Below are 21,511 nucleotides of genomic sequence, written 5' to 3' on the forward strand. Positions count from 1 at the left end.
AAAGATGGAGAGCTAACTAACCAAAATTAGATTCTCTTCTAATGTTCTGAGTCTCACTGCTGTGATGTAAAAGGTGCATGTTATTTGATAGAGCCACAAAATCCTACTGACCACTGTAAATCACTAAAAGCACCTCCACTATTTTCTGCTCTGTGCTGCTGAGTGGATTTAAAAGAGTGTCCTGCCCATTTCAACCATCAAATCTATACAGTCTGTTCTCTGTGCCATTGCAACCTGGTAGGATTGACAAAAGATGATAAATTCCATCACTATGATGAAACAATGCCATCAGTATACTAAAGGCTCTGTGTTTCCAGTGTTAAAGTAAAAAAATAATACCTTTTTAACCTTTAGAATAATCAAACATTTCATAGAAGCAGACCACTGTGAGAAATTCTATTCTACCCTATTCTATTCTGCTCTAGTTAAAATGATAGCTAAATATCAAGGATAATGAACTCCATCTGTATATTTTCAAAAAGAATGATGAAAATTAGTATTTATAAAATAAGGTTTCATTAATATATTTCCTAATATACATAAAATACATTAAATCACGGCCTGGGGAGATTTTCCAGGATATTTCATCCATTTCATTAGGGACTTTGGAAACAGGCATACACATATGAGTTGGTTTGAAAGCCTCTGTCTATTTAAATTTTAGTTTACCATTGCTAAGAGCATATCTCTTTAAAAAGCAAGGACTTGCTATAAAGAAAACCAAGGACAAACACCCTAACACCCCAACAAAAACAACAAAAGCCCCAAAGCAACCAAAACCAAGACCAAAAGCCAGATTCTGCAGAGTTTCAAAAGGTTTCTTCTGGCTTTCTGCAAGCATTTATTATTTTAGTTTGAAGTGTGCAGGAAATAACAGATCTTTCAGAGTAAAATGTTGGTGAATATTATGTTTAGAAAATCTGATTCTGCTGCCAGGTGCACATGCTGCCTCAGCTTCATCTAGATGCTCACTTTCAGAGATTTTTCAAATGGCATTTTTCCAGTCCTTTGCTCTCTAGGCACAGCTTTTTCATCTGTTTCTGAGATACTACTGTTTTCTCTATAGTTATACCTCATTTTTACCAGCCATGCTCTTCAGATGATTTTAAATATTCTTTCCAGTATCTGCACAAACAGAAAAGAACTGGAAAGGGTAGGAACTGACTGATGTTTCAGAGATAAATTTTCTTTTCAGTAGAGAAATGGATATGAAAGAAAAAAAAAATCCATATTTTATGAAGTGAATTTTCAAGTAAAAAGTCATAAATGTTGCCTGCATATGGGTCCAGAGAGTTGGGAGCTGAACATCTGAGGGTTTTCAAAAGTACTGAAATACTGAGCACAATTTTTAAAATCTCCAATTTGCAGCAGTACTAAGTGAAAACTCTCACTAGCTGCATATAATTAGAATGCATTTGCTCATGAGTCTAAAATTACTTTAGACTAATTAAGAGATAATCCATTACAAGACACAGCAGCGAGGTCTAGCAGTGTCTCTCAGAAATCAATCACTTACATTCAATCTCTATTTTAGAGGTAATGCCCGTGGCATTGGGTCTCACCAAAGCCTAGGAGCTCTATAAATGGTGAGTCAAAATGAGATTATGTGTTGAAGGATAGAACACTGCTCAGTCACCATCTTTTACTCTTTTATGAGTGACTAATGTGATTTAATTATTGTATTTGATGGATAGTGCTACCAAACTCACAGTGCCATACCCAGCTGTTAATTCCAGTATGCCTAAGGCTACTGGTTTAAATTTCAGAAGCACAGATATTATAGTTTTTTGGGAGGGTGGAGTGGCAGGGAGAGAAGTCCTAGAAGGCCCTATTATCTCCCAGTTCCTTTCCATAGAGAGTGCTTATTCATATCTTCAAAGCAGTGACAAACTCTCCACAGGCATGTCCCACTACCCCTCGATTCTGAACTTTTACTTGCCTGATTTGAATGCTCACAAGTTCAGAGCACTCACAAATGAAGCCAAAATCCCCAAGAGTGACCTGATGAGCCTCCAGAGTACTATGAGTTATCTCCTGTATTGTGAAAATTCACATTTCAAGTGAAACAGGCATCAAACTTGCTGAATTTTGTCTTTACCTTTGTGGTCAGTAATTTTTGCCTCATAGAAGTGCTACAAGTTTAATTCATGTTTATTAAAGACACCATACAGAGACAAATACAGGAAACCTGTGTTGATGTTAATTCTCTTTTTTCTAGAACAAGATTCATGAAATGTCTAGTGAATAATATTCTTGACTAACAGAAAAGCTTGAGATGCTTGGTTGATTATTTCAGGTCTTTTGCCTCAACCAAAGATAATTACACTCTTGCCTTGGATGTTTAGCTCCTAATGTTCTCCTTTCCTAGCAAATGAGAACACAAAAGACCTGGAAAGAACTACTACTGGATGATTTCCCATGTCCAGTAAGAAGTTCTGCCTTCCTCAAGATTTTGAGGATTACAGAATCTTCATCCCTGTTAAAAGAAAGTAAATATTATTTTCCTTGTCAAAGTAGCTTCTACCCTTTCTTAGAAAGGTCTAATTGTAAGAAAAACATCAAAAATTCAGTTTTCTAAGAGCTAAGAGAGAAAAAATATTGGTGGAGACAACTTGCAGAAAATCAAGATCAAGTGTGTTTATAAGTATTTGGCTGCTTATTTAGATTACATCATAATCCACAGGAGGCATGCCTCTGTGTTAAGTGCTGCTGTGTGCCCCTTTGAGTTAATACAAACACAAGAACAGTCAAGCAGATCATTCCAAGAGCCCAGTGATTTACATGGATAATGACTTGGCAAGGCCCCTAAGCATATGTTGGATTATAAGGGCAGTGCCTAATTTTTACATATCCTGACATCTAGTGGAATTTATTGCTCCTAGCAGAATATCTGTGCTCATTTGCATCTCCAGTGACTGGGAGAAATGGAGAAAGTTAAGTGTTCTGTTCTTGTATACAATTATCAAGTTCTCACCTGGAGAACTGCAAAAACAGTGGACTAGATAAAATGTGAAAACAGAAGAAATTAGCCTGAGCCCTGCTGCTTTCAGAGACATGCCCACAAAGACAGCTGCAAAGGGATACAAGGCCCCTCATCTGGTTTCTAGTTTTAAGCTTGGAAATAACCTCTAGAGACAGACATAGAATAATCCCAGTAACTTTGATAGATCATCTCAAAAGTTATTTGAGCCTGCATCTGTCATGTGTACCTTAATAGCTTGCCATTTATTAGCAGCTGAGGGGGGCCTTGTTTTCACCCCTATTCCATGCCTTTCAGAATCACAGAATCATCAAGGTTGCAAGAGACCCTTAAGATCATCCAGTTCAACAATCAACCCACCATAACAACCCCTAAAATGCATCACCAAGTGCCACATCCAGATGCCTCTTGAACATTTCCAGAGACAATGGCCCTAACACCTCCCTGTGCAACTTATTCCAGTGCCTCACCAGTTATTCAGTGACTATTTTCCCCCCTAATACCTAATTTAAACCTCCCCTGACACATCTGGAGACCATTTCTTCTCATCCTTTCACTTGAGACATGGCAGAAGAGGTCAACTCCCAACTCACTGCAACATCCTTTCAGAGAGCAAGGAGATTCCTCCTGAGCCTCCTCTTCTCCAGACCAAACAACCTCATTCATCTGGAATAATTAAAATTTTGATGCATGTGATGGCTTTATCACACTGGTATCACATGAAAGTATTTATTAGTCTATATAAATGCATCATGTCACAACTTGTACTAATTATTAATCCAGGTCTTGAAGTAATTCAGCTTCCCCTGACTGGTTTTCTGCTTTACATTGGTGACATATCTCTCATTTTCATCTTTTCAGCAAAGTCAGTTTCATTTCTGCAGTTACACTGGATTATTGACGGGAAATAGATTATTTTTGACCATAAATAGGGGTTTTTCTCATAATCTGCATAAGTGCTATACCTCAGTTCTCAATGAAAACCTCAGTCTGCTGACTCAGGATACCAGGCCATCACCGGCACAGTGCTGTGGGTGGTGGTAAAGAGGTGCTACTAGGCAGTAATAATAGCTGAGCAATAATAGTTTATTAATAATAATAACAGCACAGTGCTTGAGCAGGATGGGCAGGTGAGGGAATATGCAAAGATTATATTCCCCTAGGATAGAACACAAAGGAGAGAAAAGTTTAGTTGGAGTCTTCTGTGTACCAAGCCTGGGAGGCTGGGTTATCACAAAGGGCCAAATAAATATTATCAGGCTGATAACACACCATAGGGAGGAGGAACACAGCACTATGAGGGGGGTTCTGAGGCTCTTCAGGTAAGTCCTGGTGAATTTTTCATCCTGTCCTATGGTCCATTGTCAGGAAAATCCACAAATTCCAGAGGTTTATGTCCAAAAAGGAGACAGAGGAGCCCTGCAATTTTATTTTAATAAAGGGAGAGTCCACCAGGGCACACAGCCATGGGATTTGCTCTTTTGAGGTTTCACCGGGCACAGCCTCACAGCCTCCTTTTATCCTAAACTCCCAGCCACACGTTGTTCTCATCCTCTCCTCACTGTACAGGGAAGGTACAGCCTTCCAGAACTGCCTACCACATATTCCCCCTTTAACCTACTATTTTACCCCAAAGTTCAGAAACTCAGGCTTGAGCAGACTCTTGTCTGTTCCAGAACCTAAGCTGTGTGGGCTCTGCAGCAAACCTGCCCTAAATCAGGTGGGACATTAAGCCCCATTTCAAACACGTGAACACCCATCCCTACACCCAAATTGTTTGTCAGGAGATTTTCTCTCACCCTGGAGAAAGACAAATGCTGTGACACTAAAAAGTAAATAGGAGGAGGGCTCAGTGGCTCTAGAGAGACCTGCCAAAGAGCCGTGCTCCCTTAGACATTTCTTAAAGCACAGCCATGTGTAGTCCTCCCAGACTACCACTGTGTTAACAGTCTGGGACAAAGTTCTGGAAAGGGTCAGGCATTGTTACTTCCCACAGGAAATACAGGATCACAGGGGCAATGGTTGTGACTCTGAAAAGCCGCTGCAGGGAGTTTTAAGAATACTCAGAAGACCTTTGGATGCAGCGATAGACTACAGAGATGGGTGCTACTATGCCTGGCCTCTTGCAGGCCTCTGACACCCCCTCATTCTGCTCGGGTGTGAAAAATGCCAATCACTTGTTTTTAAAATTTTAAAAGTTTAATAGCAATAAAATGGTTATAAAAATAGTAATATAACTAGAGTAATAAAAATTTGAACAGCTGAGATTAGAACAATATGAGACAATAAGAACAAAGAGTTACAGACAGTCTGGGTATCTTTTCTGGGTAAAAGAAGCCTGAAAAAGGAAACACGTTAACAGAGGATTAACCCTTAAAAACAATAGCCTGTTGCATATTCATACATCTCATGCATAAATTCCATTGAAACAAAGATTCTGTCTGGTCAATATCAACTTCTTTCTCTGAATCCTGATGGCATCTTCAAGGCTGAGCGAGGCAGGAAGATGTTCGTTTCTTCTGGTAATGGAGCAATAAATTCTCTTTGAAAGACTTAGGTGCCTTGTGGCTCCTATCCGGTGCGAGTACCTTATTCCTTTCTTAAAAAAATATCTCACATATATAGTTTCTATTTTAACATTATGTTATAACCTAAAATTATACTTAACACACTACTTAAAAAAATTAATGCAGCATAACTTTCTAACATAATATTCATTTTAATATTTGCGAAAAACCAATCATATAATAGGCATTTTTCACATATGGCCACCAGCGGTGCCTCTGTCCGATCTGTGTTTGACAGCGGCGATGGCAACTCTGTAGGAGTACTGTGTAGGTGGCTGGACTTGATGGCAGAGTGTAAGCTGTCAGAGAGATGCTGTCAGCTACCGATTGCTAACTGGTTTCTCGTTATCTTTTTTTCTCAAGAGCTGCTCTTGAAGAACTCAGTAACCCTCTCTAGCCTGATTCGCATCCCACAAACCCATCGCCGCACTTCATTCCTGTGCCGTAACACGCACGGACCGCTTAAACTCAATCTCAGCCCGCAGCTCGGCCGCATCAGCGCGATGTCCGCAAGCCCTCAGCGACGGAAGGGCCGATTCGCCGCCTCCGTAAGGCGCCGGCAGCGCCGCTCCCTCCGCGAGGGCCGGGCCGGCAGCGCCGCTCCCTCAGCGCGGCCCCGCCGCCACCGCCAGGCGGCGCCGGGCGCTGCCGGAAGCGGGGCGGGCTCTGGGCCGGCGGCCCCGCCCGGCGCAGGCAGCGCGGGGAGCGGGGCCGGGCCGCGCCGGCCGTGCGGGGCGGCGGCCGCCGGCGGGCCATGCTGCTAAAGCTCCTGCAGCGCCAGACCTATACCTGCCTGTCGCACAGGTATGGGCCCTGCCTCTGCCTCGGGGGCCTCGTCCTCATGATCGTCTCCGCCCTGCAGTTCGGGGAGGTCAGTACGGCGCCGCGCCGGCGCGGCGTGGCTGCCCCCCTTGCCCTGCCTGCCTCCCTCCCTCCGTGCCGAGCCGAGCGGTGCCGGCGGGACAGGCGCAGCCCCGCGGCTGCACGGCCCCGGGGGGATGCGGGGCTGTTGTTCCTCGGGGGAGCCGGCTAGCTGCGTTGTCCCGCCAGCAGCGAGGTGCCGCTCCGGGCGCCTTGCGGTGACAGGTCCCGCCCATCGCGGCGCCCTGAGCCCCGCTGGGCTGTGCCGAGCCGCGCCGCCGCAGGCCCGCCGTGCCCGCGGGGACGGGCTGGCTGTGGCCGCATCCCCGAGCCCCGCGGGGGCGGGCCGGCTGTGCCCGCATCCCCGAGCCCCGCGGGGGCGGGCCGGCTGTGCCCGCATCCCCGAGCCCCGAGGGGAACGGGCTGGCTGTGCCCAAGGGCACGGGCTGGCTGTGCCCGCATCCCCGAGCCCCGCGGCCGCTCCCAGCGCCGCCCCGGCCGCACCTGTTGGGCTGCGGGGACACTCAGCACGCCGGGTGTCCCTCGGGGCTGAGTCGGGGTCTGACAGGTGACACAGCCCTGCGTGCTTGGACAGCTGCTGTTCGCTGCTCTTGTGCAATTCTTTAACACTTCCCTCATCAGGTGACTTATCTGTGGTTTTGAGTCTTTCAAAGCTTGTGCTGGATGTCACCTTTGCACGTAGACTGGGAGTGACAGAATCTCGCCCTTCTCCGGGGTTTGAGCAGTTAAATGTATTCTCCCTCCAAGCTGCGCAGGAGAGTCTGCTTAGCTCGCTACGTATTACTTGGTTCGCTCGCATTATTTTGTAAATGATGCAATGTAATTGCGCTTCTTCTAGATAGGATTTTGCACGGATGTGTTGAAAGTTTAAATCTTCCTTTCACATTGCACTGTCGATTTGGTAAGTCATCACTGAAGGGATGTGGAGAGGAGAAAGTGAATCCTACTTGAGTGCAGTGTTTGTTAATGTAGTGAAGAATTAGGGAAATCAGGTATTTTTGTCAGATGGCAATGTTCAATACAAACAGACTGGAATTTCATGATTTCTCTTCTCTTCTCTTCTCTTCTCTTCTCTTCTCTTCTCTGTTTTAATTTGATCAGGTCTATCAGATACAGGAAAAAATAAAACAAAAAGAAGAGCCCTTAAGAGTATTATCTGAAACTCTTGCGTGTACCACAATCAAAACTTTATTTTGTGTACTAACTCATCTTTGCATAAAGCACTAATCTCTGCTGTCCTGTAGGGACCACAAGTGCCTGGAACACTTCAAAGGCATCAGCAAATTAAGTAATTGTAAGACACTCACACGTGCCTGTTTGTACATGAGTATCAACTTGGATTGGTGTAGTTTTTGTGCTGCTGTGAAACTGACATCATTTTACATTTCTTCAGAATGGGGATTTAAAACACAACTTTAGGATATCATAGAACTCTGAAGGTTTTTAAAAATATTACAGTAGTTGTCTTAAGTTATGGCTGATTTTGGTAAGAATCAGTCGAAATCACTGCTCAGATTTTCCTGCTAAATCTGAGTTTGCTGCTTCCAGTTCTTTCAAAGCTACTTGGAAAGCTTAGCTACGATTTAGAGAGTGAGCAAAAGAACTGGAAGATTCATGTAGGAGTAGACTTTCCAAATTATATGTGAAGAAGAAAGAAAAGTGACCAGTAATGTCTTTAAAAGAAAAAAGCAGCTGAAATATGCCAATGAAACACCTGCAATTTTTTTTTTCTTTCTAAGAGTGGTAGATAAGCCTGGGGAGAGATGTTTACATGCATCTTGCTTTTTGCCTTTGTATTTTCTAAACAGTGGTTGTTCAGTGATTTAGGAGGGACAAGGCTTGTGAGAATGAACACCGTTAGACCTCTTCGATGACTATTGTGGGAATGGGAAATATTTCTCTTCTTCAGCTCAGAATCTGCAAGGCAGCAACTAATAAGAAACTCTAAAGCTGTTTGGAAAATGAAACCAAGAAATCTTGCTAGAAATTACCAGCTGAACCACTTTTAGCCATCTGCGGGAAACTCAAGCAATAAAAAGCAGCGTGAGGCTGCACTTATCAGACCTTGGTGTCTGAACAGCTTTTGCAGTTCTGCTTTTCCCACACCCCCAAAGCCAGATTTTTTTATTTGTTCTAGTAGGTAAAATTAGATCTGATGTCTTAGGTTCGTGCTAATACCAGTATTACTGGTGGAGTAAAAATGGATGGTTAGGGCAAATAATTTGAGGTTGGTTCTCACAGCCAGAAGCTGCAAATTAGCTTCGTTTGAAGGAAAACCTTGAGCTCAGTGAAATAACAGGGCATTGAACATGAGTGAGAAATTTTTCTGCAAAAACGTACAGGGCAGCCAGGTCTAAGTCAATGCTGTAAGATGAGCTTTAAGTATTAGGGAAGTTTGATTATAAACCCTTCTTGGGCATCCTTCCGTAGGTGGCTCTGCTGTGTCAAATGCTTTATAACAGAACATGCCAGAGACATTGTTATCATGTCTGATACAGTATCTCCTAATAGGCAGTGTTTCTCCCCTTTTTAATGTTCCCCTGGTGGATTTGCAATTCCAGTATGCAAAGTGGAAGCAAAACAGCCTCTAGGCATTATTGCACGATGCATGCATAATGTGTCAGGAGGAAACACTTGCAGGGAAAAAAATATATCGGGTAGGAAGAGTTTTTAACTTTGTTCTTTACTGTGTTCTTGAGAGATCTGTCCACTTCTCTTTGGCTATAAGTACACAAGAGACAAAGAAAAATGCTGAAATGGTCAATGTTGTTCTTCTGGAGAGACATATTATTCATATAATATGTTCTTAAACACTTCTGCATTTCTTTGAGACACAGATCAGTCACAGTGTGTCAGTGCATCATTATCAGTAGGAGCAAATGTTTCCACATGGATATGAACTTGCAGTGTGCACTGTATTAAACCTGGCATTTGGCAGAAGGGGTTAATGAGTTGTGCATTAAGAAAGTGTAATAGTGTGTGTTTTTAGGACCACTCCTGACCTTGGTATTTAAGGGAGGAGATTTTTATGCCTGCCTGGGCAATCTGTGTCCTTTGTGTGTGCTGATGTGATCTTGGTCACAAAGAGACCATTTGCAGCTCCGGCAGGATTTGGGTGTGTGCTCTTGTCACCCAGGCACATGATGGAGCTGCCCTGCTCTAGAGAATACTTTAATTGGCTTTCGTGGCAGTAAGGGTAGAGGGATGTGTAAGTTTTTGGAGGGAGGACGGTTTGTTTATGATTTTGAAGGTGACCTTAGAGAAATGGTATATTTCATAGTTCCCACAATACAAGAAATTAACAATAATAACAATGAAATCTAGGGACAGTGGTGTAAAGTAGGTACTGTAAGTGCTATGCTTTCCTGGTTTTCTTTCTTTTTGTTTTGTTGTTTTCATTTGTTTGTTTTGGCTTTTTTTTTTTTCACTCTCCAGTACATAGAAATATGTACTTATCCCAGTAAATTCAGCTACTGTGCCTTCAACTCTAAAACAGCACAAAACGCCACTGTAGTTTTCAAGGTTTGACTTTCACTGTAAAAGCTATCATAGCAAGTTTATCTCAGAGGAGAAAATATATTACTTTTATATTACTTCTATCTCAAAATACCTGGACTTCTTTATTATGTCAAAGCATATTTACCACTTTTATTGTTGAAAAATTGTTGAAATTTTTTTTCCTGGCTGTTTGTCTGCAAAGCTCAAATTTTGGAGATGTTTATACTTCAGTATATCCTGTATGAGAATACAAAAAGATGAACAAAATTGTGCAGGGGTGGGTGTGTTGGGGGTTTCCTGCTTGTATCCAAGTGTATTTGATTTAGGTCTCAGTTTTGGGAAAACATTCCTGAATTTTTAGATGGTAAGAAACAAGGGGGAGATGACCTAAATAAAAAGTAGTTTAAAAGGAGCGTACATAAGTCATGAAGTCCTTTGTTGCACAGAAAAGCAAAGTTTGTTTAAATTAAGTATGCTCTTCAGTTCTGGGTCTGATTGCTGCCTCAGTGTCACAATTTAGTTGGGATTGTGATCTGCTCATTTGTTCATGAATTCATAGATCGATTGGAATGAAATTGGTTGTGGTTAAACATTTCAAAATGTGAAAATTAAGTGTCTAACAGGTGGTGACATCACGTGGTTTTGATTTTTTTTTTTTCTTTGCAGGTTGTCTTGGAGTGGAGTAGAGACCAGTATCATGTTATGTTTGATTCATACAGAGACAACGTTGCTGGCAAATCATTTCAGAATAGGTGAGCTATATCTGCAATTGACATTACTGCACATCTTACTTTCTAATGAAATATTTAAATAAAATATATTAGTTGGAGTAACATACTGTTGAGTAGAACCTTACTGTATGGGCTCTAAATCTGCAGCAAATTTTCAGCTTAGTGAGTGCTTAGTTAATGCATAATCTCCCAGTTTGGAAGATCGGCTTTTGAGAGCTCTAGTCATATAATAAATTTACATTTTGATTATGTTTAATTCACCCAGTCTCTAATGAAGCATCAAAATGATGACAGTGTTAACAATGAAGGGAGGCCATGACATGTTTTCCAAGTTAAGACAGAAAAACATAAATACTGTTCCTATGTGCTTAATATTTCAATATTCAGCGTTTCTAGAAGTTATTTTTAAATTACCTTATGTTTTTTGTGATGTCTTATGGGGATCATTTAGCAGAGAAGTCACAAAGCTAGTAAGAAACTTTTAAAGGCTGAGTGGATGGGAGAATCTCTCACAGCAAGTGGGAAACCAAGTCATTTGTTTCAGTTGTGTTAACTGCTACATGACTTCCTGTGGTTTCAGCTTTCATGTCTGAATAGCCATGGGGTCTGTTGCTCAGGGAGTAAGTGTGCTGGGAGTTGGTAGGTGGAAGAAAGCTTTTATCCCAGTCAAGTGTATCAATATTAAGAGTCAGATGATATCTGCTAAGTAGCTAACCCTGAAAGCAGAAGCTTTAATCTGCCTTGAGGTTTGTTGCATCATGGAACAGTAGAAATGATCAGATCAATTCGTCACGCTTTAGTTGGTGTGAGATAACTCTGTAAAATTCATTGCATGGTGTTGGTGAAACTGGAAACCTTCATAGTCTCTTCTCCTCCTTTTCTCCTCCATTTTCCAATGGATGACAGATAAAAGCAGAGTGATGCAGCTCATATGGATTAATAGCTTTGTGTTTACATGTTTTAGCAGTACTGAAGTGAAACATGGCAGTTTGGTCCTGTTGCTTCTGAAATCCCTGACTTTGTGATAATTAACTGGGGTATTTTTATAAAACCATTGACTTTTCCAAAACAAAATCACAAATCTTACTGTTGTGGTGTAGATATAGCCACTTCCCATTTCTGCAGTGTTTCCTTACTTCACTGTGGTTGTGCAAGCACTCCTTTATAGGGTTCATTTCTGAGGATTGTGAGCAAAACATCCAGTGCCTGCTGAGGAGCTGTTGGATGCCTGAGCAAGAGCTTAAGGTTTTTATGGTGGCTGCTTAAATTATTCCAGTTCACCAAAATGCCTTTATCAAGCTTATGTCAGGAGTAACAGGAGTAACTTCACTCAGGGAAGTTTGCTGTGATATTTGTGTGCAGCTACCACTTCCTTTAAAAATTCATACCAACCAGAAGTCTTTGTGGAGACAGTACTTTCAGGCATTTGTTAACTTTTAGATGTCCCTTGTCAGGGGTTCAATTAATTTTTATTATCAAACTTTACAAATGCAGTAATGGACCCTGTCTTGCAGCAGGCACTTGCATCAGTGGTGGTTTGGTGGAGTTTTTTAGGCTGTTGTTAATGCAGCATACAGAGCTACACATAAAATAAGGACTTCCAGATTGAATCTCGCTTGTCCAGTGATTTTAATCAGTTCCTATTTTAGAGTTAGAGGAAAATACTCAGAATTGGAGAACAGGAGATTTGTTGGTTAGAAAATTAAGCCGGTGTACTGCTCTGTGGAAAGTAAAAGCTGCACGGCCTTTGGGAAATGTTAGTGGGCCTTCAATTGAATTTGAGTTGTGTTGTTCTCTAGGAGCTTTGCAGTAAAATTCTCTCTTCTGAAAAAGCCTCACTGTGAATTGTAGACAAATTTGTGTATATGAGCAAGCTCCTTATGATGATAAACTCCAAAAGCTCATCACAAAAACAATGACATCATTAGTAACACCTACTGAACACTGTTCTCTACCAGTCCAAGGCAGACTTCTGATTTTGCCGTGGAGTTTAGCAATAACTTTTGGTTGTTTTTCTTTCTGGTTGCAAACCCTTGGCATCCCAACTGTGGCACCTTTCAGGCAGCCACATCAGCTGCTGAACCTGCTTCTTATATTGCTCAGGCTCTTACACAGCTTGAAAGAATGCACTAGAAATCCCCGGGCTTTTTACCAAGGCACTTTGTCCAAACCATTTTTGAAGACTAAGTTTTGATATGAAAATAAAAAGGGAGAAAAGGAAGGTAAATAATGGAGTTCCATGCATGAGTGTCTGCATTTTATTACTCTACTTGCAAATGGCATAGTAAGTATAGTTTACTTACTGTAAAGTGTAACTTTGCTATTCCAGGATGCCCTGTTTAAAACTCAAAAATATATATGGAAAGATTTGAAGGAATAATCCCTAGCCATTAAAATGTGCAGCCTAATTTCAGTATGGTGCAGGAAGTGAGAGCTGTCAGTGCTTGGCCAGCCATTAACTGAGCTGAGTGGGGCTGAAGAGAGGAAGAGATGTACAAATCAGGGAGCAGGAATAGCAATGCAACAGCTGAGTTACTGTTAGTGCATAATTACAGAGCTGGAACAGGAGGGCTGGGAGGTTTATTATGAGCATCTTAGACTTCTACTGTTTACAAAGAGGCTCAGCAAGGTTAGAGATCACCATATGGTAGCTTGGGAGAGAGCCAAAATCTGCTGTACTCCTTCAGCAGCAGTGGATGTTGAGACAAAAGTTTGTATTCTATCCACAATCTCAGCTGTGGTGATGGTTCTCTGATGTAAACACATCATGGGTATGAGAAATTCCTGCCAGGAACTGTTCCCCTGTCCTGTCTGGTGGGTCTGGTTTTGTCTTCAAGCAGGATCCTGTGAATGTTTTTAGATTTGCAAGTTAAAATGGGTACACTTTGTAAAGAGAAAAATGTAAAAACCCCAATAAATTGTTTGGGAGTCTCCAAAGAATTTTCTAAAATGATGATTTTCTAGAAAGGTGTTAAGATAATTCCCACTTGGAATCAAATTGAACCCTTGAGTCACATCTGTTAGTGAACTATAAGTTAGTCATGTCAAAGAGGGGAAATAGCTGATTAGAACAGTGGCTGTAAATAGTAAATTAACTCAGGTCACCTTGGGCTTAACCTGTTTGCCAGAGTGCTGTTTCTGATGAAGCCCAAAAGTATTAATCTATGTGAAGGAAACACAGCTGCAGAATTTGAGAGAGAGTTGTTGAGCTTCTCTGAACTTGAACGATCTGCAAAAGACTCTGAATGTTAAAATAGTGTTTGAGATCAGTACTCATGAAGTGTAGTACCTGTTCTTTTTAATTTTAAACCATTTTACAGCAAAATTCCATTGCATACTTATTATGTGACTCTGCAAAGGGGTGATTGATGTAACACACTGGGGGTCACTGATTATCACTGAAGGGATACCAGGGACAGCCAAAGGTGTTACAGAGACTCTGTCATAAGAAAGCATGAAAAGACTTTATCATTAGAAATCTACAGTTCTTATAGAAACAATGGCAGGCTTAAGACTTGATTGGCCTTTAGGAATTTTTCTCTCACACTATTGGTGAGCTATGAATAGCACACTCTGGAGAACTATATCTATAAACAATGGTTACAGAAAGAGAGATAATAATTGTTTGGATTATTTGCTCTAAGTTTCCCACAGCTTCTACACAGCTTTCCAAGATTTTCCTGGGAAAACCATGATGTCTCTCTCTGTTCAGGGGATATGTAATTACTACACATACTTCTGAAATTACAGTCTCCCAGTGTACTTTAGGAAGCTATGAAACCTTTGGCCAAGTCCAGAAAGGTACAGACTTAACAGTGTTAGCTTAAGTTTGTACAGTGTTAGTTGGAAACAACAAATTAACTTGAGATATCTGTTTTTTGTTATTATGTTTGATAAATATTGCTTTCTGAAGCAGTGTGTGCTGTAAAGGTGCATTAAGGAAATTTACTGAGTATTTGGATAAATTTTAAGCAATTAGACTAGTGGATCTGCAAACAATTCACTTTTTTTTATTACTGATCTGTCTCTATTGCCACTGGTAATGAGGAATGAGCTTGTCATGCCAGCATTGATTCAACTGACCTGCCTGTATCTAGTAAATTCCACTGAGGAAAAATACTTTTCCTCTGTGGAATTTACTAGCTTTTGACTGTATGTAGCATAGTGTAAAACCAGGAAATTACACATTATATGTGCTATGACATAGAGATACACTTTTAGGACATGGTAAAGTGGAGAGAGGCTTCACAGAAGTCAAAATTGCCTCATACCATATAAAGAGCTGGAGTTCTTTCAGACATACTGCTTTATTCAGTGAGGCCTGCCTGAATGAGCTCTGCACTTTGCCCAGAAGGCTGAAGGTTGGGCAGTTTTGAAATCCTCTGACTTGAGTCAGGTGCTTCCACACTCCTTTCTGAGCTGTAGCATTCCAGGGACTGTCAAACCAGTAATTTAACTGCTCACAACAAATGCAGAATAGCTGGAAGAGCTCCTGCCATCCATTGAATTTCTACTCCTCTGGAGGATATTTTAGTTCAAAACATACCTGGTAAATGAACCAGAAGTTAGTTATCTCTGGAGAAAAAAGTGAATTAATTGAATAGAAAGGTAATTTGGATTCAGTAAATGGAAGGGTAGCCTCCTGCAGATGTGAGACTTTCTGGGTGATGCTGCTAGGGAAGGCAGCACTGCTGCTGAGATGTTCAGATTGTCTCAGAGTGCCCCAGCATTATCCTCTGAGTGTTGCAGCTGGATTAGGAACATGGGTAAATTGAGTACGAAATGTTCCTGCCCATTGTGCTGTGACAAGCTGCTGGCTGACCTTTCAACAAATTTTGTGCTTCAGTTGTTGAGTCTGAGCCAGTAGAAAACAAAGCTGGGTGCAAGCTCTAGCATGGCATGCTGTGCAAGGGCAGGTGGACACAACACCTGCCTGCAACTTTGTTTCTCTCTAAATGCTTTTGGAAGGATGCAGGAGGTGGAGAGACAACATCTTCAAACCTCTTTAATGCTGAGGTCCATGTGGTCACAGGATGATGTTTTCCAATGTTTGCTAGGCCATCTACAGTTTAGGAAGATATTAAATAGCTTGACACTAGAACTTTTGAAAATAAGAACTGGGGTATCCTCCTGCTATATGGGACTCAGATTCACCCATGGTGGTAGCCTGGAGTACCTTGGAGAGGAGATTATCATTAAAAAAGTAGGGAAAAGGTACCCAGCCTCCTTCCTTCTGCCTTAAGCATGCTAGGAAGTGTGTAACTCTCCAGAAATAGCTTCAGGATATTCAGTTGTGTCAAGAATTAATTTGTCTGCCGTGTCTAGAGTCTGAATTCGTGTACCCAAATTAGATTGTTGTTTTATGAAATGCCCTGTTAATATAATCTAAGAGACATTCCTAGGATAGAGACCTGGTCCTGCTGAGATCTTACTGGCTCTGTGCAATTAAATAACAGTAAGTGTGGTTTTAGTTATGCTTCATGCTGTCCTGCCTGAAGTAGTTGGTGAATTAAGAATGTTCTCAGGTCTTGGTACTGACTTGAAAAATATTTGATGTGTTTGCAGGGCCATGAGTCTGAGTTAGTGAAATTCAGAGGATAAAGTTAGGATTTTCTTTAGTTACTGAACAGTTAAAACCACTTTGTGTCCCTTTGGTTGATGTCTGTGCGGTTTTGTCAAAGGCTTGTGTATAATTAAGGCATGATTATATATATATAGCTGAAGAGAGTCTTTTTGCTTTGTCTTGTTTGGAGCCCAAACACCAAGTATTTCCCTTGTTAGACAGAAACTGCTATTGTAGGGTGCCACAAACACTTGTAATGTAATATTAAACAGCTCATGTAGCTTTCCTTTGAATTATGTAGGCTTTGTTTACCCATGCCAATTGATGTGGTGTACACCTGGGTGAACGGCACAGATGTGGAACTGATCAAAGAATTGCAACAGGTCAGGGAACAGATGGAGGAAGAACAGAAAATAATGAGGTAATAATCTTAGATATTTTTTCTCTTTAACTGACAGCAGCAAGCTAATACTGTACTAGTTTCCTTTGTTGTTATTTTTCCCATGTTGCTCAACATGAAAATTAAAAGCTCATTTTCTCACATGTTCATTTGATTATTGCCAAAACCTTGTTTCAGTTCTACTTTTAGCTGTCAAGTACTGTCTAATTAGAAAATAGTTTAAGATAAGCATAATAATTAAGGCTGTCCTGTCATGAATTTGTAAAATGCCATGTGGAAAACTGTGTGCTGTGTATGTCCTTTTGTATTGATTTCTATAACAATTTGTAAATAATAATAAAACTATGCCTCAAATATATAACCTCTCTTCATCCCTTTTTTCTCTCCCCATCCCCCTGGTATCTCTTTTTATAATGGGCTTCATAAAATCTGAAGCATGTTTCTTAAGTTCTTGTTTTTAGATAAGTTAGATTCATAGTCTCACAAATACTGAGACTGAGAAATGGGAAATAATTTATGCATGTTATAAAGGTATGAGCTGGCCTTTATCTGTGGAAGCAAAGACATGTATTGCTGCATTTGTTGTAGATTTTGCTATAGAGTTCTGCAAAATTACTGATCTAAGCCTTCAAACACAGCCTGCTGCAGATGCCTTGGATTATGTCTTGTAACCATTAATTGCATTTTTGATAAGCAACTCTGCTCGCATAATCTGTTTTGAATGAACTAATCTGGCCAGTAAATATGCTAAATGGAAGGACAAGTCTGTATTTTAAAGATTATAATAATTTTGTTCAGAATAATGAGAAGCCCGCAAGTTAGTGGATTGATCTCATTTTTGGCATGCTATGTCTTAAAGTTTAGGTTCAATTGACAGTATGATCTCAAGGGAAATTCTTGATTTTTTTTTTCTTACCTAAACCCTGGAAATATTAGAACTTTAAATTCATTGACCTTAAACATACACAGTCTCTGCTCTGAAAAGCTTTCAAATTTATGCTGATATTTTCCTAGCAGCTCATGTAGCTAATATTAGTTGGCTTAGCTTTGTCATCACTCATGCTCTGATTCCTGTTTCAGGAAGGGAAAATCACATGTTTTTTTCTGTTACACTGATTTGGAAAGTTGAGATTAAGTTTACAAATAAGACTGGTGTCTGTACCATGTTTCTGTCTACAGGGACACCTGGTTCTTTCCCATGTAGACCATTTTTTTCATGTCCTTTGAAATCAATGAGCACTGCTATAAAAAGAGCTGTTTCATAGACCTTATCAGAATATTTATGGTAGGCAAAACAATCAAGTCAACCTAGTTTCAGGTCACTTCATTCTGGTTTCTTACAAGTGTTTTTCACTTTTGATAAGTAACCTAACAATACTACTAAGTAAGTTAATAACATAATAATAACCCCATAAATTCCTGTTAGAAGAAAGAGTCCTGCTGCCACAATTCTCAGCACAGCCATGAAATTTTGAGCTCCACACTGCCCATGAGCAGTGAAGGGCACGTGTCAGTCTGTCCTCACCTTGGTAAGGCCAATGGCAAGGCCTTGGCAGCTTTTTGTCTGGGTTATTGGTGTTTTGACAACGTGTCCCTAACTCAATTAACAATCTGCAATTAGACTAATTGACAGAAACACTGTCAATTCAGTGTTTTTTAATATCCTTTTTTTAACTTTGTAATAGGGAAATCCTTGGAAAGAATGCAACAGAACCAACAAAGAAGAGGTGAGTTTTGGGATTTTTGGGCATAAATTGGAATAAATTATATTCTACTCATTGTTAGCTGAGAGCAGATGCTGGCTGGGGGGTGGTTCAGTTTTCTATACCCTATGCAGGCTTTTCTATGTCACTTCAAGAGCTGAGATAATGATAATATAATTGCTGAAAAAAAGTAGTGTTATTGTGACACATGAATGAGCTTCTGGTAACAGTTTCTGGAGTTTGGAACACAAACCCCTGACACTGTTTAGGATTAGCTCCTGTGAAAAAATTTTCATGCTTTTGAATCATAAAACTCCAGGTACATATGTAGTAAAAACTCAATGATGCTTTCACCTGCCATTTGCATACATGGCCCTGCAAATAATTGTCTGTAGAGGGTCCATGCCTCTTGTGGCTCTGCTGCCAGAAAGCAGCAGGACCTGGTCTGTCCCAGTCATTTAGCTTGGTCCTTTTGTTATTTAGAGATTTTTCTAGAAGGTCTCTTCTATGGGCAGACTTGGAAATCTTGTAAACTTTAGAAAACACAGTTATGGGAATGAACTAAACACTACCAGTCAGATATTTGCCTTCTGCAGGAAGATAAATGTGCTCATCAATAATTTCCCCTTGCCACAGCAAATGTTATAGTCAGGTTTTACAAAAACTTTTCCCATTGCATCCAAGATTGATTTTTATTTCCAGTTTTCTAGTGGTGTTAAATATTCCTTTGGTATTTTCTATAGTGAGAAGCAGCTGGAATGTTTGCTGACACACTGCATCAAAGTGCCCATGCTTGTCCTGGACCCTGCACTGCCTGCCAACATCACACTGAAAGACCTGCCATCCCTTCATCCTGCTCTACAAGCTGCTAACAATATGTTCTTTGTAGCAAAACCAAAAAATCCTTCCACCAATGTGACTGTAATTGTTTTTGATAGCCCTAAGGATGGTAAGAAGCTCTTTGTCAGATTCCATCCAGTTTTCTAGAGCAAGTCTTTTAAGCCGCTGTGAATTAGTTTTGGGTTTTTGTTTTTTTTTTCTCCAGTACTGGCTTCGATGCTGATTTTCTGTTTGACTTTAGCAAGTCATTCAGTGTCTCTTCCTGCCCTCAAACAGTTTCTCTAAATGATGACATTAATGATACTGCTTGCTTACCTCCCAGACAACTGATTACAGATGATTAGAGTTCTGTGCTTTAGAAAGCTATTGCAAAACAGGTTTGCTATCTGAATATCTGTGTTGCTCTGATAATCTCAAGAGGCTGGGGTTTAGGCTGAGGAAGATTAGTTTTAGAAATCCTCTTTTAATTGCTGTGAAGTCTAGTTTGAATAATGTGCAGTAAGTTCTGCCCTTGTTCAAAGGATTGGCAACTGTAAAACAAAATTATTCATGTGTTTAACATCCTAGGTCTTGGAGCAGGTACGAGTTTCATATTTTGTTTAATATGTAGTGCCTGACCACTAGTACAACCACTGTTCTTTTACCACCAAGAATTATTTACTATTTGTAAAGACAACTTTTCATACTATTAATACTCCAATATATTTAATTTGCAAAATTATTTCTTGGTTACTATGATACAGAAAAAGAAGTGACTTTATACTGGAAGAAGTTTTTGATTTGCAATTTTATGTATTCTAGTTGAAGCTGCCCATTCTGGAATGTTAAAAGACAACAGCAAACAGATAGTGTGGAGGGGTTACTTGGTATGTACTTTGACAATCTGTTGATTACTTTTTGTATGTGTTAAACATTCTGTACATTTTTAGAAAGTTTCTGTGCTATTCTCTTTTCATAACTCAGATGTAGTAAAAAGTGAAAGCTTTCAGAGTAACCTTTATTGTTATGTGAATTATTCTACCTTTACAATGATGTTTATAACCTGTTTTCTTGTTTTTAGACAACAGACAAAGAAGTTCCAGGTCTGGTATTAATGCAAGACTTGGCCTTTGTTAGTGGATTTCCAGCTACCTTCAAAGAAACAAACCAGCTACGAACAAAACTGCCAGAGAGCCTGTCCTCTAAAGTAAAACTGGTAAGGCTCTGGGGGAAAGAGTGCCTTAGTTGTACTGGCCTTTTGGAATGGCCCAGGGGCAGAATCCCACCCACCTTAGAGATTTAGGATATTTCTGAGAGTAATCTGGGGTATTTTGCATGTTTCTTCCCTGAGTAGTGAAGAGTAGCAAATAGTGATTCAAAGAGTTGCCTGCAAAAGACCAATTGTCCATTCTGTGACTGCATGTTCTTAGGCATTACATTTGCTAGCCTACAGCTGATTAAAAGGCAGCCTTATCAGTTTCTCTCAGCTGTAGAATTCTAGACCACTAGCTTGTTTAATGTGACAGACTTTTGTTTATGTAGTTTCTTAGCTTTTGTTCTTCCCTCTTAGCTCTCTTGACAGTAGCAGCACTGAATGCTGCATTTCTCTCTGCCATGTACTCTGTAGGGTCTGAAACAAGTTGCACTTTGGCAGACCCAGCTGCAAGGCAGCAGAAAACAACTTGTGTGATTGCCACTTGGTGCCTTCTGTTCTCCCCTGCTATTTGGGCACCTCTTAAAGTTACAGTACAGTTTAATGGATAGGTGGAACCTTAAGAAATTGTTTAATATCGCTGGCTTTTGTACTGGAGAGAGATGTGATTTGTGAGGTGAAAAGGATTGAGGCCAAGGAGTTTGTGGAAGAGGAGGAGTTAGCAGGGGTAATGGGATGGCAGTAATTTGTTCTCATTAGTCTGATATACACCTGTAATATGGGCTAATTCACTTTATGGCTTGTTCTTGGTGCTCAAATGAGCATGAAGTCCTTTTCCCTTTTTTTTTTTCTTTTGGTAGGCTGGGCTAACGACTCATGTACTCTGTGTAATTCCTTTCTTGTGTATCTTGTGTAATTCCTTTCCTAGGCTGGTCACACTCCAACATAATGCAATCTGAAATTCTTTCTTGTCTCAACTTGTGTTAGCTGACTTGGGGCCTTGATAGAGGCAGAAAACTTGCAGAGTAAACACATTTGTGCCTCTCTTGCTACATGCCCTAAAAAAAGTTAATAGAGGGAGTTTTTAAGCACTTATTGAAGCTTAAATAGGTATTTTCTTTTGACTTTGGATGTCTAGTGTCACAGCAGTTAAATAACAGAGGATATTTATATGGTTCATTGCTGTCCAGATGAACATAAATGCTGCATCTCTGG

The 21,511-nt window shown here is 40.5% G+C and overlaps 1 protein-coding gene across 2 annotated transcripts in view; it reads left to right on the forward strand.

Annotated features, from left to right (window-relative positions):
* Window positions 1-6,293: 6,293 nt before the first annotated feature.
* Window positions 6,294-21,511, forward strand: part of GNPTAB (N-acetylglucosamine-1-phosphate transferase subunits alpha and beta) — a 39,428-nt gene continuing 24,210 nt past the window's right edge. For both annotated transcript variants that reach the window (XM_054282099.1, XM_054282100.1), the window contains exons 1-7: window positions 6,294-6,418; window positions 10,594-10,679; window positions 16,523-16,642; window positions 18,307-18,348; window positions 19,068-19,273; window positions 19,966-20,030; window positions 20,225-20,359. In XM_054282099.1, the coding sequence (XP_054138074.1) occupies window positions 6,302-6,418; window positions 10,594-10,679; window positions 16,523-16,642; window positions 18,307-18,348; window positions 19,068-19,273; window positions 19,966-20,030; window positions 20,225-20,359 (771 nt within the window). In that variant the 5' untranslated portion in view covers window positions 6,294-6,301. The remainder of the gene's footprint in view (window positions 6,419-10,593; window positions 10,680-16,522; window positions 16,643-18,306; window positions 18,349-19,067; window positions 19,274-19,965; window positions 20,031-20,224; window positions 20,360-21,511) is intronic.

This window comes from Melozone crissalis, unplaced genomic scaffold (assembly GCF_028551555.1).
Source record: "Melozone crissalis strain CALT ecotype California unplaced genomic scaffold, PUWL_Pcris_2 ptg000033l_1, whole genome shotgun sequence".
NCBI classification, from domain to species: Eukaryota; Metazoa; Chordata; class Aves; order Passeriformes; family Passerellidae; genus Melozone; species Melozone crissalis.